Raw genomic sequence first — 24,153 nt, 5'->3', positions numbered from 1 at the left:
TCCTGTTGCACTCATTTTTCTTCTGCCTTGGTTGTGTCTCCTTCTCCTTCACTTCTCTCTCATCCTTCTCTCTCTTTTTCCCTTATTCTTTTCCCTCCTCTTCTCTTTAGGTCTTAATTTTTTTAACTGATTTAGGAAAAAAAAAAAGTCTGTGTTGAGTTTGGATTTCTGCCTAGAAACCCAGGTTCTCTTTTAGACTGAAACTCACCCAGGGCCCAACTCCAGCATTTGGAATGAGTGTCCAGGGACCTCTGGAATGCCACAAGAATTCTCTCTCCCCCTCTCCCCTTTTCTTTAAAATAAAGTGAAGTGAAATATTTGCTGCACCGTCTGTGCTTGTCTGTCAAGGCCACATGGGGGGTGTGGGAGAGAATGTAAGGACGAGGATTTATTTTCCTTTGCAGAACATGGAACTTAGTGCTCCGAAGAAAAGAAATAATAACTAATACATGTATATATATGAATTTATATGAAAAAGAGAGAGTCACAGGTGTTTCTGTTTAGTGTACAGTAACTGTAGGCTTACCCTGCCCTCTGGATAAGAGTGAAGGCAGCTGTGCTAATAAAATTGAAGACCTGGGTGGTGAGATGGCTAAAAGACACTATTTTGAGGATGGCAAAATATTTGGGAAAAGGGGCATAAGAGGGTGGGGCCTTCATTTTGGAGTGTCTGCCAGTGTTAGTGTTTTGAACCTGGTATGGTGTCTGCAAAAGGGCAGAGGTTGTGGTGTCAATGCAGGTGTCTCATGCTGTTACTTGGGTTGCACTGTGTTATGGAATTATTTAATTTCACTGACTGCTGGGGAGAAGCTGATATGTTTTGGTCATCTTCCTCATTTATCCTAGATTTCCTGCTTTGGTATCTTTCTATTCACATGGATATGAATCTTGCGAGCACAAAGTCATGAGTAGGTTGGATGAGCTTTGTCTTGCCTTTTGTTACCTTTGCTGCACTTCTGTGGTGTTCTCCTGAACTGAGCTGTCAGAGTAGCCAGACTGGAATGAGTGAGGACTCAAAACAATCACACTGTCTGGGAGCAGCACATTGTGAGTTTTTGAGCCTGGGAAACTGAGGCTTGGAAGTGTGCACAGTATTTTTGTGGTTTGTGGTAGGGTTTACCTTCCAGTTCACAAGAATACAATTTTTCTTCACAAAAACATTTTGAGGAACAATACATGAAACACTGCAAGGTGAGGGAACACAGCATTGGAAACAGCTTTTCATAAAGTTAGGGATGCAAGTAGGTATTCAAATATTCATATCTTAGTTATCTCTGCATACTGTTTAGATCACCTCTCTTTAAGCAATTAGTACAGAATCTCTGTCAGGAGATTGTTCAGGTAAGTGTGAAGGTGACTGAGGCAGCCCACAAGCGAGCAAACTCCTCTCTGTCCCTGCAGCCTGCCTCGAGGTAGTGAGGGAAAGCCAACAGAGGCCAACAGGAGTGTGGGCAAGGCTGGCTGAGAGGGATTTGTCTGCAGTATACTTTCTCAGTAGTGGAATCAAGGCTGTTCTCCAGGGCAGTTCATGTGACACCTTTTTTTTCCGATGCTGACTTTGTCTTTGGAAGAAAAGAACTGAGCTGCTGGGTATTGGGAGAAATATCAAATGCAGTCAGGCTCTTAGCAGTTGACAATAACAGATTGTCCACAGTTCCCACGGGCACCACAAGAAAAAGTTTGACTGGGAGGGATCTATGCTTCTAACAAGGACACTCCAACAGCCCACTAATTTCCATTGAGAATTAAGGACTTTGTGCTAGTTTTGATGTAAGCTAATGACCAGTGGCAAAGACATTTGGATGCCTGCATGGTCTGAGTTCTGATGAAGCCCTTCCACACCACAGCTCCATTCATACAGCACTGTGGCATTGTTTGTGAGTTCCATTCATACAGCACTACAGTAGTGCTGGTGCCAAAGATCTCTGTTTTTTAAGAAAAAGATATTGCAATATAACCACTGTAATATCCTGGAAGGATTCCGTTCTTTGTTTCTGGGCAGCAATGCTCTCTCACTCTTGAGTTTTACACAACACCAAAGGTCAATCAGAGACCAAACATTTATGGTTAATCCAAGCAATGGACTGGTTTCAAGAAAATTGGAAGTGTGGACTAATAGTTACCTATTTGATAAATATAAGCATTGATTTGAAGCTCTCAGAATAAATTAAGTCAGCCTTCAACTGCTCTGCTTTTTATCTCATGTCTGAAGAAGCAGCTTCCCATCAAGTGTCCTGGTAATGACTCTCATCAGTGATGTCAGAGAGGCTTTCTTTAGCCAGCCCTAAATAGACCTGACTGAAATAGTTTCATAAGACAGGTATTTGATCTACATGCCATATAGGAGTTTTTTAAAAAGCCCAAAACACACACACATAAAAACAAATCAAAACCACCAAACCCAAATTTCCAAAACAGTCAGTCACATAAACAGAAAATGTTCATTTTGACACTTATTTTTAAAAAAATGTTTCTATAATGTTATCAATGATTCTGATTTCTGGAACTTTTTTTCCTAAAAGCAGACTGAGGTTTATGGCATAAAATGATGGACTGCTGCTAGAGATTCAAAGTTAATGGAAAGAGTTTTCCAAAATTTCATTGTGAAGCTACCCATAATAGCTGTGGTGGTGCCTAGGCCTACAATGTAATAAAATAGCTGTCTTGATTAAAAAACAGGCAAAAAAATACAGCTTTTGCTTGAAGTGGATTTTTCTCACACTAAAGTAATGATCTAATAGTAAGATAAAAACTTAGAAAATGTGCTGTGTTCATATCACTTTTCAGATTCATAATGGAATTCTTAATTAAAACTTTAAGTTGCTTCCACTTTTCTGGCTAGTATTCTACAAATATTAACCTACTAATAAGCAGGATTGCCTGTTCCACAGAGCACTCATCGTTTCTGTGGTTTCTCTGAACCTGCAGGTCAAACAGAGGTACTATAGGTTCTCACTCATGCTGTGAAGTTACTGAGGCAGGATGGACTTTGATGCCTTCCAGAATATCATTATTTATCTATCAGGTGTAGCAGAGGACAGCTTGGTATGATTTGCAGTGCCATGAAACTCTGCTATTTTCTAGTGTCGTTAGGTCTCTCAGCAAACTGGAATTCACTATAAAGGTGGAATCATGCAACTGCTACAGCGAGTGAATTGTTAAATGCAACATACCAAAAACTCAGCTTGATGGAGCAAATGCTTTGTCAATACTTTTTCTCATAATAAGATGTTTCCTGACCTGGTATGTGTGACCATTCCATTAGAGGATGCTGGGAAGTACAGTTCACAGGATTTGCTTCTCTAAGTGGGCCAAAATCTTCCAAAGCACAGGAACCACGGATCCTGGAAGACTTGTAGAATGAATAAATGAATGAATAAACAAATAAATGATGATGGAGAGAAAAACATTACAGATAAAATGATTGCTCTTTTTTTTTTTAGTTTCTTTTTTTTTTTTTTCTTTCTAGGGGCAGAGAAGGAAAAAAAAAAAAAGAGAAGGAATAAAGGATTTATTTTTAAATTGTTATTTAGAGACCATAAATATTTTTATGGTGCTGAGGGAATCATTTATCACAGCAACCCCATTATGCAAGTCTGTTTCTCTTAAAATACTCTGTCTTCTCTGGCTGATGACAAGAAACTATCAGCCAGTTAATCCATAACTGTGTAAACTGTGTATGAAGAGTTCAGTCCAGGAAGTTATCTGGCAGCAACATGAAAATTTTCAAAGATAGAGCTTATAGTACAAATAGAGGGGACAGGCCCATTGCAAAGTGTTAAATTGTTTATACTTCTGCCTGCCTTGATTTTTCTTTGACTGCATTAGCCCTAAAATTGGATTGCTTTGGTCAAAGTTCTGTTTGTGCACACCATTGTAATGGGTGCTGCTTTGGAATTTGTCTTTCTGCTACAAGTAGCATACAAACCATCCTGTACAGAACCAGATTCAACCAGGCTCTTAAAATGAATCTGAATTGAAGTTGGAATTCTTTTCATTGAGTTGTTTTCCTGGGAAAGCAGGGGGAGAACTACTCTCTGCAGTCCTTTTCTGAGTCCCAGAACTTCCTGTTTTGGCACCTTTGCAGTTCATTCAGACTAGACTGTTCTGTAGGACTTTTTCACTGTTCTTGCCATTAATGAGGAAACCTCACTCCCATGAGATTTTTGCAGCTGGACAGGTAGATGGGCAAGACTCATGAGGAGCTGTCTTGAGTCACATCCAGCCTCTGCCAAACACAGCATACAGCTTTTTGGCATCCCCAGGGCTCTATCCCCGTGATGACTCTGAGGACTCCTGTCAACCATTTCAGTGCTTGATTGGACAGTCTGAAACAGTGAGGCTCTCAGAGAACTGCTCTGCTGTTCAAATACATCCCTCAGGATTTATAATTCATGGTTTACAAAGCCAACCTGGAAATTGAATGAGAATGATCACTCTGCCTGGATGCTTCTGGCTAAGATTGGCAGTGGAGTTCAGGGCTAGGATAAAAAGAAAATTAATTTTGTCTCCTATTGCTTTGGCTGAGACAGGCCTCTCAGACTTGTTTGCCGTGTTACAGTCACATGTTCTTCCTGCTGTGGAAAGAAGAGCCACGCTGATTGCAAGGGGTGATACAGTGATAGTGGTGAGCCTGCTCAGGGATGGGTGCTGCTCCCACCTAGGATATGCCCTCGCTGTGAACAGCACTGCAGACGCCCCTCCTTACCCTCCGGCACTCACAGGCTGCCTCTGGAGAAAGGGTGTTGGTTTTCCTCCACAGTGTCTGCCCTGCCAGGAATTTCCTCCAGAACACTTCACACTTTTATTTCCCCCTCATTTTATCCTCCTCAGTTTTTTTCCCTTGCTCCTTGAGCTTTGTGGCTTAGCACATTTCCCTCATTCCTTTTGATGACTCTGAATGGGAAGTAGAGCCTGTTCCTAATTAGTTCTGATAATGAAGTGCTAACACATTTTGCTGTGTAGGTACAAGTCAGATTCTTCAGAGCTGGAACCTGTGTGTGAGGGTTTCATTGCTATTGCTTGTGGTCCCTGGCTTTCTCTGCATCACTGTTCAGTGGCTCTTTATCTCCTGAGATTTGCTTAGGTCTTTTTTTTACAAGTCTTTTTGTCCATTTCTTATTTCTTTTAATCAGCATTTTCATTATTTTTGCAGTTAATAAAGTGCAATAAATATACATGTAGTAAACTAAATGAACTAAGAACAGTGGTGTCAGTGGTGTGACGAGCACCCAAAGCTTGTCCCACACAAATGCACTGTAAGAGTAAGTAGGAAGGAGAAGGTAGTTTGATCTTTGTGTCCTCTGCCAGAAAAGATATCTGTCCTGAGAATGTCAGCAGGACACCCAAGACCTTCACTTAGTATAGGATGATTGCCAGTGAGCTAATTTGTGTACTAGAGGAGCCTGTTTGTTCTGGGTTTGATGGGCAGCAAGTAGGAGTAGAAGTCTGTGCCTGTCTCCCTCCATGCTAATTATCTGCCAAACAGCTAGGATTCCTGGCATTCAGGATAATGTATCATCATGAGGGTTGTGAACATTTCCAGTTACTGGGAATGATGCTGTTTCAGGGATCTGGGTATAGTTTGTGTCTATCTGGCTTGACAAAGACCTCATGTAGACAAGGCAGTTCATGTAATAGGAAACAATTAGACTTCAAAGACTCAAAGGCTTAAAAGTAAAATAAAATAATAATTTAAACTACTTTCACAGGCAGACATAATGAAAGCCACACACCCTTCAGGCTTTACAAAAGATCCTGGAAAAACTTGCAACAGAGAAGATGTGTCTGGGGTTTGTCATGCATCAGTGCTTTTCCTAAGCTTTTTCCTCCTGATGGTAACACTCCTTTCAGCATGACCACAATCGTTGTGTTAGACAGATGGCCACTCTTGAAAGGAAATATGCTGTGGGATCACAGATAATGCTTGAGATGTGGTCTGCTAGTCTTGGAATGTGCCTATGTGCCTTTTCATTAGAGGCTTGCTATGATGAAAACTACAAAATAGTATTTTAAAACAAACAAAACCCAAACAAACAAAAAAACCAAACCAAAAACCCAAAATGAAACACTATTTTTTCTCCTCTGACTCTTGAAACAAAGTGTGTCCTCTAAAATGACAGCAGCAGTAGATAGCAGTGTGACCAGTAAGAAGAAAAGAAAATTATTTATCCAAATGGGATTGGATGTCCAAGCTAAACACTTTTGCTATCTAGTTAAAATATGTTCTTTCCTTTTAGGAGAGGATCCATGGCACAATCTGGAATGAGATTGATGATTTAAAGGCATTCAAGGTGCTGGATCTAGAAGATTTTGAAAAGATGTTCTCTGCATATCAGAGGCACCAGGTAGGAATGAACTCTTCCATAACTTTTCTGTCTTGAATTTCTGGAGGAGAAATGAATACACAACAGTGGTCTGAGCCCTTGGCCACCTGCAGTCAGGCTGCATCACTTGATGCTCTGCCACTGTTCAGAAAATCTGAAGAGCAGAAGAAGTTGGGATGGCCACACGGGGCAGGGTCTAAACTTCTGGTATGGATATACTTCATACTCATGGGCAGCTTTCAGCACCTACCAACAGGTAATGCTCTAGTTAATGTCACTGGCCACTGACTTCTAGAAGCTGTGGAGCTTTACATTTATATTTGCATGTCAAACTTCCTGTTTCTCCCATTCATCCAGAGAAAAAGGGCTGTACTTCCCTGAGTGCTGAGCGGGGTGACTGTATTAGCTGTCTTTCATTTTGTCTGTTTTTTCTTAAACAGCCAGCTGCCTGAAGTGGTTAGGTGACAGAAATGGTCTGAATTACAGATTATAGAACAAACAGCATACTTTAAAATTGGCCATTTATTAGAATGTCTTTTTTCCCTCCTCTTTTTCTTGGAAAGCAAGTCACTTTCAATCTGTCTATCTCCACTGAATGAGATTTAGCAGCAGATGGATTGTACTTTCACTCCTTGAACTCCCCCAGCTTTCCTTTGCTTTTGGACTATTTTCAGTGTTTTATATGCTGCAGAACTGGATCATTACTCTGAAGTTTTAGGAGAAGACACAGACCCAACTGTCATAAACAACCTTTATGATTATTCCTTACAGTCATGATAGCTACTTCATTAACTGACTCAGTACCTTAAAATTAACAATCCAACCCCTTGTGTTTGGAATTTCCATCTTCTCCTTTCTCTCTTTTATTTTCTTTCTAATCCAATAAACATAACGAATAACTCTTCTTATTTATGAGCTCACAGCCACATGGATAAGCTATGAAGAATGTGATGTTAACTGTTGCATGATGAGATTTCATTTCTCATTCTGTTTCTGAAAGTAGCTGATGCTGTTTCAGTGGGTCCCTCTCTCTTTCTGTAAATCACATTCCTTGAAAGAAGAACTTAGTTCCCAGAAGGGAAGAAAGGCACACAAAACTTCAGTGCTGTTAAAAGATTGGATTTAGACCCTGTCCCAAGAGCTTCTGTTCCAATGTTTCAGGTGCAAACCTTGCAGCTTCCTCATTAGGAATGACCTTGCAAAGCCTTGCTTCCTTTTGTCCCCAAAAACCAAAGCCAAAGCTGTCCTGGTCTCAGTTAGAATCATAATATTTATGACTACGTTACCAATCACTGGAAGGCAGCCTGAGCTCTTCAGCCATAAACTAACCTGACCCTTACCCCTGCCTCCGTGGGTCTCCGAGCTGTACTCTTCCATCCTCATTAAACACACTTCATGACAGTGGCTCCAGACACTAGAGTAACACTTATGTAAGCTTCTTGTATTTTTGTGCAGTTAGACATCTTGTTGCCCTTACAGCTTTTGTTGAGGTTTTTACATTATTTTGTTGGGGTTTTTTTCTCCTTAAATATTTTGTTGTTACTTTACATGATACTTCTTCCTGTTTCATCCATACTTGCTTCAATGTGAACTCGATTCCAATCAACAAGTCCTCATCGATTTTCTTTTTTTTTTTAAAGATCAAGCAACCAAAATTGCTTTTGAATTAAAAATTTATGAGAATTTTTTCAGTTCACATTTAGTCTTTTTTCCTCTTTTACTTTCGGAAATGTTCCACTCTGACCAAGTATGTGTTTTCTCTGGGTTTGTGACTTTTAAACTTCATCCAAATGTCTGTAAAGAAAAATGTCAATGCAAAGCCCTGCTCTTTTGCATCTGAAATGTTGAATGGGTAGAGATAAAGACTTTTCTTTCTTTGCTGTTACTAACATGACCTTCATGTTTTTTCCAGTTTCATTTACATTAAACAATTTTTCTGTTTTCAATTTTGTTAATGACAGAGAGTCTCTTCTCCTCTCTCAAGCCCAGTGTGTCCTTTTTGGTGGCTGTGAGGGAAAGCAAAACTGTCCACTGTACAGAATGCTGGACCAAGTATTCTTACACTTGTCTTTTGACCTTGCTCTAATTTTACTGTGTAATATTGACCTTTTGATTCAGTATAGCTGATGTTTTCCTGGAGGAATGAGTAAGTCATGAAATAGTTTGAGTCTGTCTTCCAGAAGTGCTGTACCGCTTCTTTGGTGGTTACTGAGTGCTTTCAAAATGCTTGGCTACAAGTTGTTAAAGGGTATAACGTGCCATTGAAACAAGTTGTTGCTTGTTATGCTTGTTAATACTCACAAACTGTGCCTGTGCATCAGGAGAGGAGAACTGACCCTCAAGTTATAACCTTGGCAGTTCTTTCAGTAAGGCTCTGGACTGGATTTGTAAAGGTATTTAAGCATTATCCTAGTTAATATTTAAAGACCTAAAAGATTTATGCTTTGGAGACCAAATTTATTATTTTCATAAAAGACCTAGGGCTCTTAGTTCTGTGACATCTGCTGATTTAAAATATGCCAAGAGATGCTGAAATACCTTTGAACCATCTGGGCCAGTATTACTTGCTAAGCATTATATGCTCTTAGAAAATAGTGTGTGTCTAAATTCAGCTGCCTTGTTAAACTTGGTACCTTTCTCTTTGCTAATTTTTGGCATGTTTCCTTCTTCGTTATTTGCGACTGCTGCCTGCATAGGACCTGCTAACTAACCCCTCCTCCTGTAAGCAGGTGAGTATCATTGTCTGCTTCCTGGTCCTCTTGCCATGTGTGTGAAGGTGAAGTCCTGGACCATGCCATTGTGGGGTCACAGCTCGTGCTGCTCTTTCACATGCCCTTGCACTCTGCTTTCTTAATGGGAAAGGTGGTACAGATCATTCTTTTGGCTATATTATCTCTGTGATAGGAGGTAGTTCTTGTTCTTTCACTTGCTTATATCTCACTGCTGGTGTCTGTAGTCCCTTTTTTTATGATCCTGAGGAAAAAGGGACAAAGAAGAATGTCAGTGTCAACTCTTCCTTAACCAAAGTAATACTCTCTTGAGAGGAGAACAAAAGAGTCTCTCAGGGAGCCTTTTCTCCCCCTGTTTCTATTTCTGTTCTGTCTGCTTTGTTCAGTACTGAAGTCTTCAGATGCACTTGCTAGCCACAGACTTTGTGATAAAGGAAATATTTCTTTGCATAGAACTGGGCACTTTGGCAGAAGGATTTGTGCCATCTGAGGGGCAGAAGTGTTCCAAATGGACAGCTGAAACCCTCAGAAAATTCACCAAAAGATTAAAATGGTGTTTAGATAGAGATATTAGGTTATGCACATGTCTTTAAACTGGCTATCTCTCAAGCAAAATTCTTGGCAATAATTTTGGTAAGAGTGATGCTATCAGGAAAGGATTGATCAGATATGATCATATGATCTCTGGTGGTTTCAGAAGAAATTAGTTCTCACCATGAGTGCTCAGGTATTTGGGAAGTCTGGTCACAGCTTTTGCCACATGGGGGAGGCTAACGTGGCAGCATATCAGAACAAGTCAATGTGGTAGACATAATTCTCTGAAGTATTGATAATTGCTAGAAGCTAGGGTGCTGCCATGGTACGAGTCCTCAGCTAACCAAAATCAAATTGTATTTGAAGCAAGGCACCCGTGTGATGAGCACATTCCACATGTATAGTTGTTTCAGCACTGAAATTTTAGTTGCATTTTGAATTTGCAACTAAAATATCAAATCTGAAATATTCTTTGAAGCACATAACATAGTGTTATCACAGATGAGACGTCAGTAATGGATGATGGCATAAAACTTAGTCATCTTGGCTGTCAGGTTGACACCAGCTCCAAGTGTTCTTGTGTTCAGGGCTTGGGCTCTCTCACAAAAGCTAGTTGCCACTGCCCCTTTGCTCCTCTTTTTCTGTGTCTGAGAAAATATGGATAGTCCACATGCAATCTGTTTTCCTTGAATTAAGCTTGGAATCTGGCTTTGGTAAAACCTGAGGCTTCATCTGCTTTTGCTTACACATGACTCCAAGTAGCTATAAATACCTCTCTCCTCAATATGAGTTGAAGAGGATATATTTTTAGCTGAATCTAGCCCTTATGACCAGGGAGTGGGCCATGTCTGAATAGTTCAAGTTATTCATCTGTGTTCAGCCCTGTGAGCTGGGGAATTGGAAATGGCATAGACCCTATTATATCAATTCCTGCTGGATGGCTTTAAAGAAAGCTGGCTGAACCCCTGCCTCACATACATAGCCAAAGACTGAAACATTTTTTCCCTTAGGATGGATGCTTGTCACTATCCAGGTGTCTTTTTTTGCAAATATTAGCTAGTGAGGAACAGTGAAGCTTTTAAACCAAGAGCACAGACCAGCAAGTAGCTTTCTTCCTTTCAACAGCTCCCCATCTCCATATTCCCCTGTCTTCCTCCCCACAAACTGAGAAAACTTTGAAATCTCTGCATGCCAGATCATACTGGGGAAACTCGTCTTGTTGGTTTCGTTAGATATTCTCTCAGAAATAATAAACTTACCTAAAGTAAATTTTGCCTTTTTAGGAAACATTATTTGATTTATTGAGTAGCATTGCAATTGTATTTCTGCCAAGCTAGATGCTTTGGGCACATCTAGAAGAATTTACTAAGTGCATGTCTTCAACTGGTGCATTGTACCTGTTTAAAAATGTCACTTTCTGTTGGTGGTGGCTCACTGCAACACTTTTGGAAGTGGCTGTATGAATCTTTCTATATCCAGGAGCAACACAGATTTGTGCTAGCTGACTGTAACAATAACTGAAATGACAGCCAGCAGTATGAACCTATGATTTACACTGAACTCTCAAATGCTTGGGTGTCAGACTCTCTTTACAGATTAGTCTTGCTCATGTAAGTAAGCCTTGAGCTGCAGAACCTTGAGTCCTGAGAGTGAATTCTGAGAAGAACCCACTCTGTGTGCTTGCCATGATCTGACATGTTTCCCTGAGTTTCTGCTATTGGCCACTGCCAGGGTCAGGATGCTGGGGTAGATGGACCTTTTGATCTGACTCAGCATGCTTGCTGTTATATGCTAAAAAAGAAGTCATGTTGCTTATTTGATGGGTGCATTCAAAGCTATATTATTCTGATAAATCTCAAAATCTCAAGGCCTGACAATATGGATATGTCATGAAAAGGCATTTTATAAATAGTTCCTGCAGCAGTTAGCTGAGAAAATAAAAACTTGATGGCCAGACTGAGTTTGCAAATATTTTATCTCTGTGTGCTATGACAAATGTTCTGGACTGGATTTTCAAGTGCTTTTCAGGTGATGAGTATGGCAATGGGGTTATACAGACAACTTTGCAAAGGGGTGATTTCTGAATGATTAAATGTATTCATTAGTTTTTAAAAGAGAAGATAGTTTAAATGTAGATTTTTACCATTTAGTAAGATATATTTAGTAAATAAATGCCATCATGCTCTACTATTTACATCTCTCATATAATACGGATCGGTCAGGTCCAATGGCAGCTGTAAGACATAACAGAGCGGGTTTTGTTGCTTGTGCTGCAGCCTTTCAAGAATGCTGTGTAACCCCTAGAGGAGGCATCTGCTGAAGGATATGCTGTGACACCAGTGATCTTCCTCATAATGTGCCTGATTCTCCTATCACGCCAATTTTTCACATTAACATAATGGAATTGTTGGTAGAGTGAGTCCAATAGGTCAGAAACAGGTCTAGTATTTGGGATCAAAGATGAGCTTACAGATGTTAATGAATTACTTCTGTTTGTCCAGTAACACACGATCTACCCCCATGCTTTCTGCTTTTTTCTCCTTTTCTTATCATGTGGGTGAATTTTTCCAGGTAGGGATAGGTTTGTTCATTACACTGAGCTAAGTCTATCAGTCTTGAGTGAGCAACATAATACTGATTGTTTTCCCTCCCTTTTGAAATACATGCAGAAAGAGATGGGCTCAACAGAAGACCTCTACCTCTCCACACGAAAGGTGAAAGAGCTCTCTGTGATTGATGGCCGGAGGGCCCAGAATTGTGTCATTCTCCTTTCCAAGTAAGTGTGCTAAGCCTTAGCTTACAGGGTGTGCCATGATCAATGCAGAGGCAAGAGGGGATGAAATGAAACAAATGGATGTGTTTCTTTTCCCAGCTAGACCTGCTGTTTAATACCTGCAGAGCCTCAGATAAACCTCTCTTATGGTGTCATAAAAGGACGTTTCTCATACATGTTTTCTCACTTAATAAAAATATCCACACACACATTTCATGTGTCAAACAGGAGGGCATCAGCTTCTATCAGAAGACTCATCATCAGAAAGTGATCAGTACTCACTGGTAGATGAAAGGAGCTCTTTGGCAGTGCTTGCACTTCACTCTAAGTAATGTGTCCCCCATGTTCTATTTCTGTCATTTGTCTCTGTTCTGTGTGTTTCTTTCTAAATATTGCTCTGACCACCTCCCTGGAACAGAGCAGAACTGAGTGTGATGTTCATTTTGGACTTGTGGTGAGAGCAGTGGCAAACACAGGCATTCATATTCAAGACCTGAGATGAGCACAGTTGGTTAGAGCATGGTGCTAATAACATCAAGGTTGTGGTTTAAATGCCTGTATGCGCCATTTACTAAAGAGTTGGACTCAGTGATCCTTGTGGGTCCCTTCCAAATCAGAAGTCTTCTATTTGTAAATTATGTTTTTGAAGCCAAGAGTTGCTCCTGTGTATTCCTACAATGACTAATGCATTCAAATGCAGTGACATCAGGGCCCTTTTTTTTCATGCCTTTCTACCGACATAAGTGCTGCTTTGAGGTCTGTCACTATCAGATTTGTCAGACACTGATCAAACTGAGAAAGTTGCCTTTCCTAACAGAGGAGGAGCAGCAAGGCTGGAGACAAAACCTGACAAAACTGTGGCAGTCCTGAGCAGCAAAAGTGTCTGATTGGGCGGTAGAAAATATGGGTTCATATGGATGGGAGGCTTGTCTGCTCTAGCAAGCTGATAGTTAAAGCAAGGTTGCAGCCAGACCACCAGGAATGGAGTGAGTTCTTTCCCATGCTTAGTGAAACCTGTGGAGGCTCTCATTATGCTACTTATGTGGCATTAGCCTGCATGTCAGCAGGACCCCCACCATCCAAACCTTCCCTGAGGAAACGCTTACATTTCTCTCTCTGCAGCAGTTGCCAACACATGTCTTTGCTGGTGTTGGCAGCTGGCTGAGGCTGGGGCAGAGGCATGGGGAGGCATAAGGGCACCAGGATTTTCATGCTGTTTGACAGACCTACTGAATATGTCTGGGGTTCAGATTAACTCTGTAAGCAGGTGGAACATTTCCTGGAAGTGGCAACATCATGTCTTCAGTTGGCTGGACTAAGGAGCATCCAGGAAAGTGGTCCATGACTTGGTATTGCACTAGATATTTTTTTGTAAAAATCTTCTGTCTCCAAAAAAAAGCAATCTGGACAGCAGCAATGCATGTTTTTCAACATTCACCTCCTCTGGTGTGCAAGTCTGGGCAATCTTACCTGAGAAGAATCATCTCCATACAGAAAGAGAGAGGGGACAGTTTCTGTGTTTTGTCTTTCTTTTTGCTGCCTCCAGCAGCAAGGTCATTGAAGCATGAACCCTGCACTTCAAGATCCATGGCATCTGTTCACTCCAGGTCTGCCATGAAGTTAGTGCAACTTGAACTGCTAGTCTGGACTCAAACCAGAGGTGAAAGCTGTGTTTTGTGGCTGTTAGCTTCTTCTCTAGGAAATATTCTGCTCTTATTGTTAGCATGTCTAACACTGACGATAGAGATTTGGCAATTGTGATGTCCCTATGGAGCCTGCAAGTTTGCACTGTGCTCTGCTAACTTTGCTGTTGTGGTATTGGAAACACCACCTGCCAGGCCTATCCCACTGGCTTAGATAATATAATGTTTGTAACAGATAGTGTTACACCCAGAATATCAGAAATATTGTTCAGGTTGGCCCAGGATTGGTATTCCTCCCCAAGCTTCCCTTTTAAATGCAACCAGAAAAGCAAAAATCTTTGGGAACTGAAATAGCACCTTTACATTCTTGCCTCTTTTTTTGCAGTTTGCTGTTGTATGGTTCTAATATTAAAGACAGGAATTGGGGGGAATGGCTTCAGACAATAGTTGAAAGGGCTTTATAACCCCTTTGCAGATTTTTTCATACCCCACATCTTCCTCCTTGAGGTTAGACCCTGAAGAAGAGACACTCCCAGCCAAATCATCCCCGCACTGCTCTGCCCTGCTGCCATGCACTTGCTGCTCCTGCAGCACAGCTCATACATGTGCATGGGGGTGTGCACTCACAATGCAGTGAGAGGGGATTTAAAACTGAGGACAAACAAAAGGAGTTTCTGCAACCCGGAGCTGCAGCCCCAGATTTCAGGTTGCCACAGTATCTGCCAACAGCTGTTTCCAATTGACTTGTACGGTGCATATATCCCTGTAGTTTATTCCCCCTTTGTTTACACTAAACCATCATGTCCTTTAAAGTAAAATAGCTGCATGTGTTGGGTTTTATTTCCCTCCCCTACCCAAATGTTTTTGTTTTACTAACACTGTGTTAGAAGGGGTCAGGCAGAGCTCATATTTCATATGGTCCAACAAGCCAAAACCTATCAAGAGTGAGAAATAGATGTCTCTTGCTTTCTTTTGCAGAGAGACTACCACATGGTAGGCTGAAAAAAGATGAAAATTGAATTGCTAGTTGATTTTTGCTGACATCTAACAAATTTATAAACCCTCTTCCCTGATCTCATCTTTACTTCCATAAAAAGATACCTGTTTCAACTACTCGATAGTAACATCTTTCAGTTTTCCTGCAGAGAAAGGACTAAATTGTCCCTGTTTAATAGAGTCTGATGGATCTAAAATAAAGCTCTGTTCCATAGGGCATCTTCAAAGGCTTAAAAAGCATAAGATGAGTTTCTCTTCTCTATGGCCTTCTAGTAGGCCATAGTTCAACCAGGGCATGGAACCATCTGTTTGTATTCAGTTCAGGCAGCCACCAGCTTCAAATTTAGCTTTCTTTATGGTATTTCAAACATATAGTTACTTTTGTCACACTGGAAGTCTGCTATCTCTCATGAATTTCCTGATGTCTTCAGTTTCCTCCAGGCTGGAGTTTTGTTGTCAGACTTGTGTGGTCTGGAAGAGTCATCCCAGATCCCTATGTTTCCTTGCTTTCACCTGGCAGCTGGAAATTTTTCTGACCTCTCTCACCACTATGGCTTCTCACTGCCTCCATTACTTAAGTAATTGATAATATTTTTGCTGCTCTGTTTTTGTAGTGTCATTTCTTTAAATGTTATTTCAGAATATGCCCAAGATATGTACTGTTCACTGTCTTGCTCTGTGAAATGCTCTGGAGAGATTCAGTTCTTTGAGACATCTTGCTTGGAAGAAGGCTGAACGTATACTTATGGAACTTCTTTGTGCACATTATTTTGCATGATGTCCAGTGAAATAATTATGTCAGTGTTCTTCTGAATAATGTGATGAGTTTGTTATTTCTGTGGCTCAGTGAGTTGGCAGTAACCTTCTCAAGAGGCTGGAAACAGTAGGCATGCTAGCAAAATGTCATAAGACCAGTAGTAGCTGAAGGCAGAATCTGACTACACAAGAATAGTTTTAAATGTGAATGTGACGTTAGACAGATACTAGCAGGCAGGTTTATCAAATATTTGGCTTTATCAATTCAAACATCATTTGAAGTAAGGGAGAAGAAAAAAGGCTTGGGCAGAATTTCCAATGAGAATACGGAATACATGACTGTACCTCTTCAGTGCTTTTAAACTCTTTCAGTTGAGACATTAAGGGGGCAAGCTATTCAGCCAATGTCACTCTCTGTGTACCGGCTTTGCACTGCCCCAGTCCCTGTGTGCCTTTCTGCCATGGGACAATTCAGTGTTCACCCTTGTTTTAAGGTAAATTTGAAGCAGTATGATATTCTGGAGTACAAATCATATCTTGATAAAGAAAAACCTGATTGGACTCGGCATTCCTGTTCCTCAGTGTGCTGTATTGAAAAACACTGGGCAGTAACCAGTGCCTGCTGTGTTCCTGGAGAGATTGTTTGGGTTTAAATAAAGGTCCACAATAAATGGCTTTACCTGGTATGCTGAGTATGATACTCCACAGCAAACTGAACACGTTTGTCAGTGCCTGCATCTCCTATCTGAGATCACAACTAGGAACCTGAAGGTAGGGTTACGATAAAAGATGAACCACTGCTTCACCAATGGTAATTTGGGGATTTCCATATTTGGTTCTGCTTTACTCTTCTTGGCTCAGAAAGATAATCATCCCCAGATCGTTCTTGGAAGGTAACTGAGAGTATTTGAATGCAAAGTTGCTTGGTTACTCATGAGCTTTTGCTGAAGGAAAACAAGAAAAGAAAAGCCAGTTTCTTTCTGTACTTGCCAGAATAGTTCCACAGTGATGTTCTGAAAAGGCACTGGTGGATTTTTTTCCCCCAGCGTGTTGATATAATGGTGTAAGGTGTACCTGGTAAAATGTCCCAGCTGTTGTCCCACAAAAGAGAAAGCACTGTTGTCTTCACTAATGAGATGAGTGGGCAGCTGGCATAAGGGGATGTGGGAGGAGTGGCTGCATCTCTCTGTCCTCTGGCTGAATGTGTAGTTAGACCAGCCTGCCTCCAGAATGCTGCTTCTAAAAGGAGGCCTTTACAGGTTAGTGACAATCAGTATTCCCAAAACACAGATATTGAAAAGCCTGCATTTTGGGAGCTGTACAGAGCCTTAGGAGAGCTCAGGAGTTAGACAAGGCTTCTGTCTCAGTCACAAAGTTTGGGAATGAATTGACTAGTAGCCTGTGTGAAATGACTTTGTGGAGATGGAGTATTCTGCAGTCACTAAAGCTAAGATTTGGGTGAGCTGTACAAACTGGCCTTAGGACGTAGCTAAGTATCAATCAGTGCCTGTCACTGTCACAGCTACTATGTTGGCATCTGTTGGGAACACCATAGTTCAGCAGGAGGTATAAAATGTCCTTGATACATGATAATCAGTCCTCTTCTCCAAGGTAAAAGGAACAGTGGGCCTGTGATCCCTGTGGTATGGGAACTTAGCACAGCTGAAAAACACCTCAATTTCTCTGTTAGTGGGAAAGTATTCTTCCTTCTCAAAAGCTAGGAAAGATCCAAGGAACAAGCCCATGATGTAACTCACTTTTTCCTTGGAGGGGGAGATGGTTAATGAGTGACAAGCATTTTGCTTTGATTCATGGGAGGGAGAAAGAGAGGGGGGAAGTTACTGTGAGTTATATCAATGGGTATATTTAAGGAGAAAAAATGAGAAAGCACTGGGTGTCTGTAAAGGAAGTTGATGCAAAACTGCAACATGTCTCCCAGGCATGTTCTGAGTCAGGCTGCCGGCGTTCTCCAAAAGGACGAAACAATAAACCACTTGATGTCTGCAAGTGAAGCTGGTGTTAAATCAGTCGAGGTGTCCTGGGGAGATTAGTGATGAATTACTCTGCAGAGTCAATAGAGATTATTTATGACGCCGGAGGGGATAGAGGGAGGCAGGCTAAGTACCATATCAGAAGTTATTTCGTACTTGTTGAGCTTTAACATTGCTTGAAGATGACTCAAGCAGTTGGACTTCCATATACTGCCACCAGATGTATGGGTGAGGGAAGAAGGCGGGAGCATTTTTAGTAAAGATCCTTTTCCTTCCTCATCTGGCCAGTGTCAGGCTCCTGTTGAACAAAAACAGGCAGTATCTGTGCTATGAGTGAATGTGCTGCAGCTGAGCAAAGGGGCACTGTATTTTGTTCTGGTCACAGTTACTTCCTGTGTCGTGATTCCAGGATACGTGATTTCGAGAAGTGTAAGGCAGAGGGAATACAGCTTGAATTGTGTGCTGTTCCAAATTGAGTTACCTCCAGCAGCTGGAGGAAGAGTGCCTGGATCTGCAAAGCTTGTAAGAAAGTCATTGCAGCTTTCCAATAGATACCAAAATGTAATTTCTGTAGTGTAAATTTTTGGGCCATAATTCCACTTTAATTTTGCTCTCTCATATGAGTTTTAGGCGCTGAGGGATGCCTCTTTTCAGTTTTAAATGGAAAGATTTTACGCATCTGCTTTAGGTTCTTCTTTAATCAGTTCACCTGCTTCTGTTTAAAAGCAGCACATCTGTTTCACATTACTGCTGGCCATCTTTAAGATCTGCTACATGGCTGGGCATGAGTTTTGAAAATACAAGAAGAATCACTTGATTAACAATTCTTTGGCTCCATATTCAGACATTTTTAAATGGGAAGATCTGTGTTTTGTGTCACTGTTGCTTTTGAAAGGCATCCTGTCCCAGAAGAAGAACAAACCCGTTTTGGAAGAGTAAGATTGTTCTGCTGTAAATCCTTGCGTACTAGTAATTAGATTGGTAATAATCTAGGATGCACACCTGCAGGCACCATGACCCTGTTGCAGTCCTGTAAATGACCAAGTTAAACTGCTTCTCAGCAGGGGACTGGCAAGCTTTCTGCTTCTCTCTGCTGTGGGCTAAACCATTCAAACCAGATGTTTTTCTGCTGATGGCTGGTGGGGCACAGAATCATCCAAGAAATCAAAGTGTTTGTATAACTCTCTGTCCTTGGGGCTCTCAATTATTTTTGAGCAGAAAATGTTTTCAAGTGTATTTAATGCTGATGAATGGCAGCAAACAGAAGAGCATGGAATCCTTGGGCTTCTGGACAGAACAGCAAGATCAGTGGTCATATATGCAACACCATTGTGTTGCTGTACCTCAAACCTGTTTATTTGGTCCTGTTTACTGCATCCCCAAATACACACAGAGGTACTTCCCCTGTATAATGGGTGGTCAGTGAGTGATTGCTCAAGTTACTGGCGTGGAAAACACGTGAAAATGCACCCTCATTCTTTGTAAACTGTGAAAGTAGCAAGAAAACCCCTCCACCCTGGTGATAATGAGTTGCTTTATTTCTTTCCCTCTCACAGACTGTGTGCCTGTGTTACAAGTTTAATCTGCAGACAGCAGCTTCTGTAAAATGCAAAGGTGCTCTCTAAAGGAAAAATAATCAACAAAATGAAGCACTTTAAAAACTTCAGGCACTGAATTGTTAGGGCATGTGTGTATGTATCTCCTAGGGACCAGGCTGACAGCCACCAGTTTTAGCCCTTCTCTGGTCACAGTGTTTGATCAGTTCAGAGTCACATAGCCATGGCCATTACGATTCACTGTTTAAGCCAAAAGTAACCCTTACACTTTCTGATTGAGGCTGTAGAGCTTTATGCAGAACCTCATGTACTGAAGTTTGTTTTTTTCATCCAGTGTCAAACTAATAACCTGAAGTAAAAAGTTTCCAACCTTTCCATTGTAAAACTATTAATCCTTATATCTCATTTGAACATGGCCCAATTATGAAGCTTTTCTGGATGTTCAGTTCTTTATCTTGCTTAGCTGGTATCAGTTTTCTCTCCTTGTGGAAAGACTGCATAATGCCCAGCTTGGAACACAATAAGAGAAATTAGTTCAGAGATGTAACACTTACAAGATTTCAAATGTCTCTTAATTCATATTTTATTTTCCAGCTGTTGGTTATATTGGGCAATATTAAAATATTTTAAGTGTCTTATATTTAGTAATATTTCCTGTCTGTAAAAAAAAAGCTTTTTCTTTTGCTTTTACCATGTTTTTCCAAAACTGTGATTCTGTCCAAATGTTAATGGCAATATGAAATTTCAACATGGAACTTCTTAGCACTGAAGACTAAAACATTTTACTTCATGCATCAGCCTGTCTCTTCTTTATATTTGCATTTTCTCTTTCTACTGTTAATTAATTGATAGTAGAAAGTCCATGGAGACTGTAGACTTTACTCTTCAAATATTTCTTTTTACACTCTTTCAGTCCCAAAACTGAGATTTTCTTGTGAATGGCTTTTCCTTTATGGTTCATTTCAGTATTTCCTACTCTCCTGAAATGACTGAGTATCATGGGTTGGGGTTGGTGCATTTCTTTGTTGCCATCTGCTCTGAGAACAACCGAGTTCATTTCAGGTATCCATCAAGCAACATCTTGGTAATGACAAATTTTGACGACTCCTGATCTGTTCTGAATTTCAAGTGGACCTTGAGACTTCTTTTCTTTATTGATTCTTGGTTCAGTTGTAGCTGATGACTCCTGCTCATTGTACACAGAAGTAGATGGTAAGGAGAGTGTGCTCTCTGTTACCTCAGATGCACAAGCAGTTTTCTTGCAAGAAAACTCTTTCTCAGTAAGGGAGTTTGCAGTCCCGTTATTTGTTACTCTGAGAGATGCTTTAATATTCACAAGTCAGGATGTTACATGAGCTCACAGTCAGAAGTCACATGGGCATGAAGGGTTTTACTATAGCAAAAGAACTTAATAAGGGAGGCGTCTGGTATGGGGAAGCTTAGAAGTACTTTTGAGCTATGAGGACTTGATTGTTATTAATCACTGTCTGATTTTTGATGTGTGATTAGCTGAAGAGGATAAAAGTATATTATCCATAAAACCTCTGTGTTTAGAACTGATTTATTCCTCTTTCTGAATATTCTAGAATAGCAACGTCACAGTAGACCTTGCTGTGGTTGTTTCATGCCTGTTTGGTGCAGCGTTTCAGGCTTCCTACTTTGTGAATTGTCAGAGTCACTTAAGCTTTGCACTAATGGCACAATGCTGATACTTTTGAAAGGTTGAAGCTGTCTAATGAAGAAATCAGACAAGCAATCTTGAAGATGGATGAGCAAGAGGACCTAGCGAAAGATATGCTTGAGCAGGTGAGAAAGATTAAAGTCGGGTATAACTTATTTTTAGGTCCTTCACTGCCTTTTCTCAAGTGGATTTGTGTACTGGCACTGCTGTTTTTCTGCAGATGAGAACTTGGCTCTGTCATGTCAGTGGAGCTGCACAGGAGAGCATGAGAAAAGTATTTTTTCCAATGTTGTTGTGTATACCTCTGTCATGTAACTGTTTCTCTTCTTGGTACAAAATTTGCATGATTACAGGTGGTATGAGGTTTCTTTTTATGTCCTCTCCATTCCATAATTTTTCCCATCTCTACTTTTTCCTGCTGATTATTTATTATTGCTGTTGTTTTTCTTTTCTCTTTTCTTTTTCTTCTTCTCCCTTCTTTACCTGCCTTTTCTATTGGGAAGTGTCAGGAGCCAGGCCATGTAGGTCAATGATTAGAGCCAGGACTAGAAGGGATCTCACAGGAACATTAGAAGGGAAGCCAGATACTTCCATCCCCAGTACCTGGTTGGCTGTATAACTTGTGAGGAAAAACCCCCACAATTACACCATAATTGCCCAATTTCCATTTATAGAAGGTGAGAGACGCTGCTTTGACCAAAGAAACATGTGATGGAGTTCCTTAGGAGTGTGCAAAACATTATAATTATGAACTGTCTAATAAATATGATTCCTTCTTTCTGGGCAGTCAGTGTTTAATCATGAACAAAAAGCTTTTCCATTTTGGAAATTTATAGCCTACTTGTCATGTTATCTGAATGACCACAGCTGTTCCAGAAGTCACTGCAAGCTCCTGATGCTCCACACCTTTGAATATCACATATTTGCAGAGTGCAATAAAGTATTAGCAAGTGGTAAAGGGCAGAGTGCTTCATATGCCTTGTCATTGGGTTTTGTGGGTGTGAGCTGAGGCTGTGTGCAGGGTAGCATTTGTAACCATACTAAAGCACAGCTACCACCAGTTCTGTCAAAAGCCTGTCCAAGCACAAGCTTTTAAGGTCAGCATATGAATAGCAGCCAGTGTCAGACACATATCCAGTTGTTTGGTTATTGTTTATTGTTTCAGCAGTGTAGGGCATACCCGAGAGAGATAGATGAGGCTTTGTGTGTACGATAGGCATGATGGGTACTTCACTGTGTTTGGGACACATCCTGCTCTTGTTTGCACCAATCTAAACTCCAAGCAGTGCTGTGGGAATCAAGTTCTCTCTGTACTTCCCCTTGGGTAAGTTGCAGTAGCACTTGGCCTTTAGGATTTTGAAATGGGAAATTCCCCATAGAATTAAAAATGAATCTTAATGGGGTCAGTGAAGGATAAAGACAGAACAGCAAGCAAAGGTTTAGAAGAGGTCAATTTTGTAGACACAGCTGCACTTTTTTGAAGTTATGGTCACACAGCTGAGTCAATGTAATGCTTCCCAGTGGTAGCAGAGAAATCTGAGGGCTCTCACTACACCAGGGTTTGTTTGTGCTCCTCTGTCCCCCTCTCATTTTCCTTGGATCTCACTTCTCAGTGTTTGGTTTGTGTCTCTCACTCTAGCTACTGAAGTTTGTTCCTGAAAAGAGCGATACTGACCTGTTGGAGGAGCACAAACACGAAATCGAGCGCATGGCCCGGGCGGATCGTTTCCTCTTCGAAATGAGCAGGTCTGTTTGGTACATTACAGGAGAGTGCACGCAGGACTTTTTGGAAGCAGGTGTAATTGTTATTGAAAATGGATCGTCTGGCACTGCGGGGAATGTGCAAGATTGAGGGCCAGCATTATACCCTGTGTTTGCCAGAAGCCTGTGAATGTTACAAATATTTCTATTCATGACACAAACTTAACTGACAAGAAGCACTCTCTGTGCATAAGGGTCTGTGCCCTGACAACAGGCAGAAATCTGCCTCCTCTGCCTAAATTTGTTCACAAAAAGGAATGCAGATACAAGTGTCAGATGTAGTGTAGCCAGGGGTCAGTATTTCATATAGATCCCTTCTTCTGTTAAGCTATCTCATCTCCTCATCCTCTGACTCTCTTTCTTGTTACAACTTTGCTACACCTCTGATAAGGATTAACATTTTTTTCTGCTAATGGAGGTCTAGCTGGCATCTCCTATGACTATATTCTGAATATAGAGGGAATTCTTCCAGCTCCTTTTCAGTTGAGAGCAAAACGTGACTTGAGGTCCACCATTTTCATAACGAGGTTGATTATGTAGTATCTGTTTGAACTGTGTCCATAATCCCATGCCTTGGCTTCATGGTACTGAACATCCAACCATTGGGTTATGTGGGGAGCATACTGGCCCTGGACTTCAAGAGTTCCAGTTAATTGTTGGCTTTCCTCTGCCCTGCATGCAGGATTGACCACTACCAGCAGCGGCTGCAAGCATTATTCTTTAAGAAGAAGTTTCCAGAGAGGCTGGCAGAAGCAAAACCAAAAGTGGAAGGTATGGTTAATAAAGCTTTTTCTAAGAGTTGCGTAGAGGGGTAGGGAAGGTCAAGAGAGGCTTGTCTTCATGCATGCTGTGTTTGTAGAGCAGGTGAGCCCAAGGTGTGTCATATCCTAAGAAATAAGTTCTGTCTGACACTCTTCTTTCTTACCCACTGACTTAATAAAATCTGTTCCATGACTGTTACACTGTAAATATGACCTGACAAATATGACAGCGTGCTGTCAGGCTGTGCTGAGCTGCCAAAAACTTTCATAGCCTTTCTGTGCAGGTCAGCCCTCCCTTCTCACCCTCAGGTCCTTGCACCTTCCCTCTTTAAATGGCACTTGAATAGATACTTCAGGACACTGATGCTCAGGGAATGTGTAACCTAGAAGCAGGGGAGGTGTGTACCACATCCATGATTATTACAGAGTACAAGTGAGTGTGTTCTACTCTACATTTTCAGAAGAGCTCAAGCCTTCCCTCTGTTCTCACTGGCTATGCTTTTAGAATGTGAGGTAACAGGAGAACAGCCTTGCTTCTGTGTTGAAAGGAGCTTCCTACAAGTTTGATGTAGTGCATTTTCCTTCCAGTTGTCCTCATTCTGGGTGTGTGTGGGTGCAGGAAGGACAGCACAGAGTTGCAGCAGTT

The 24,153-nt window shown here is 41.1% G+C and overlaps 1 protein-coding gene across 2 annotated transcripts in view; it reads left to right on the top strand.

The window, feature by feature from the left end:
* Nucleotides 1-24,153, top strand: part of DAAM2 (dishevelled associated activator of morphogenesis 2) — a 204,899-nt gene that overhangs the window by 157,484 nt on the left and 23,262 nt on the right. For both annotated transcript variants that reach the window (XM_059467440.1, XM_059467439.1), the window contains 6 exons: nt 6,240-6,347; nt 9,023-9,055; nt 12,259-12,365; nt 21,026-21,110; nt 22,625-22,731; nt 23,429-23,517. In XM_059467440.1, the coding sequence (XP_059323423.1) occupies nt 6,240-6,347; nt 9,023-9,055; nt 12,259-12,365; nt 21,026-21,110; nt 22,625-22,731; nt 23,429-23,517 (529 nt within the window). The remainder of the gene's footprint in view (nt 1-6,239; nt 6,348-9,022; nt 9,056-12,258; nt 12,366-21,025; nt 21,111-22,624; nt 22,732-23,428; nt 23,518-24,153) is intronic.

This window comes from Ammospiza nelsoni, chromosome 3 (genome assembly GCF_027579445.1).
Source record: "Ammospiza nelsoni isolate bAmmNel1 chromosome 3, bAmmNel1.pri, whole genome shotgun sequence".
NCBI classification, from domain to species: Eukaryota; Metazoa; Chordata; class Aves; order Passeriformes; family Passerellidae; genus Ammospiza; species Ammospiza nelsoni.
Note: the sequence above shows the minus strand (reverse complement) of the source record. Positions and strands in the feature narration are given on the sequence as shown.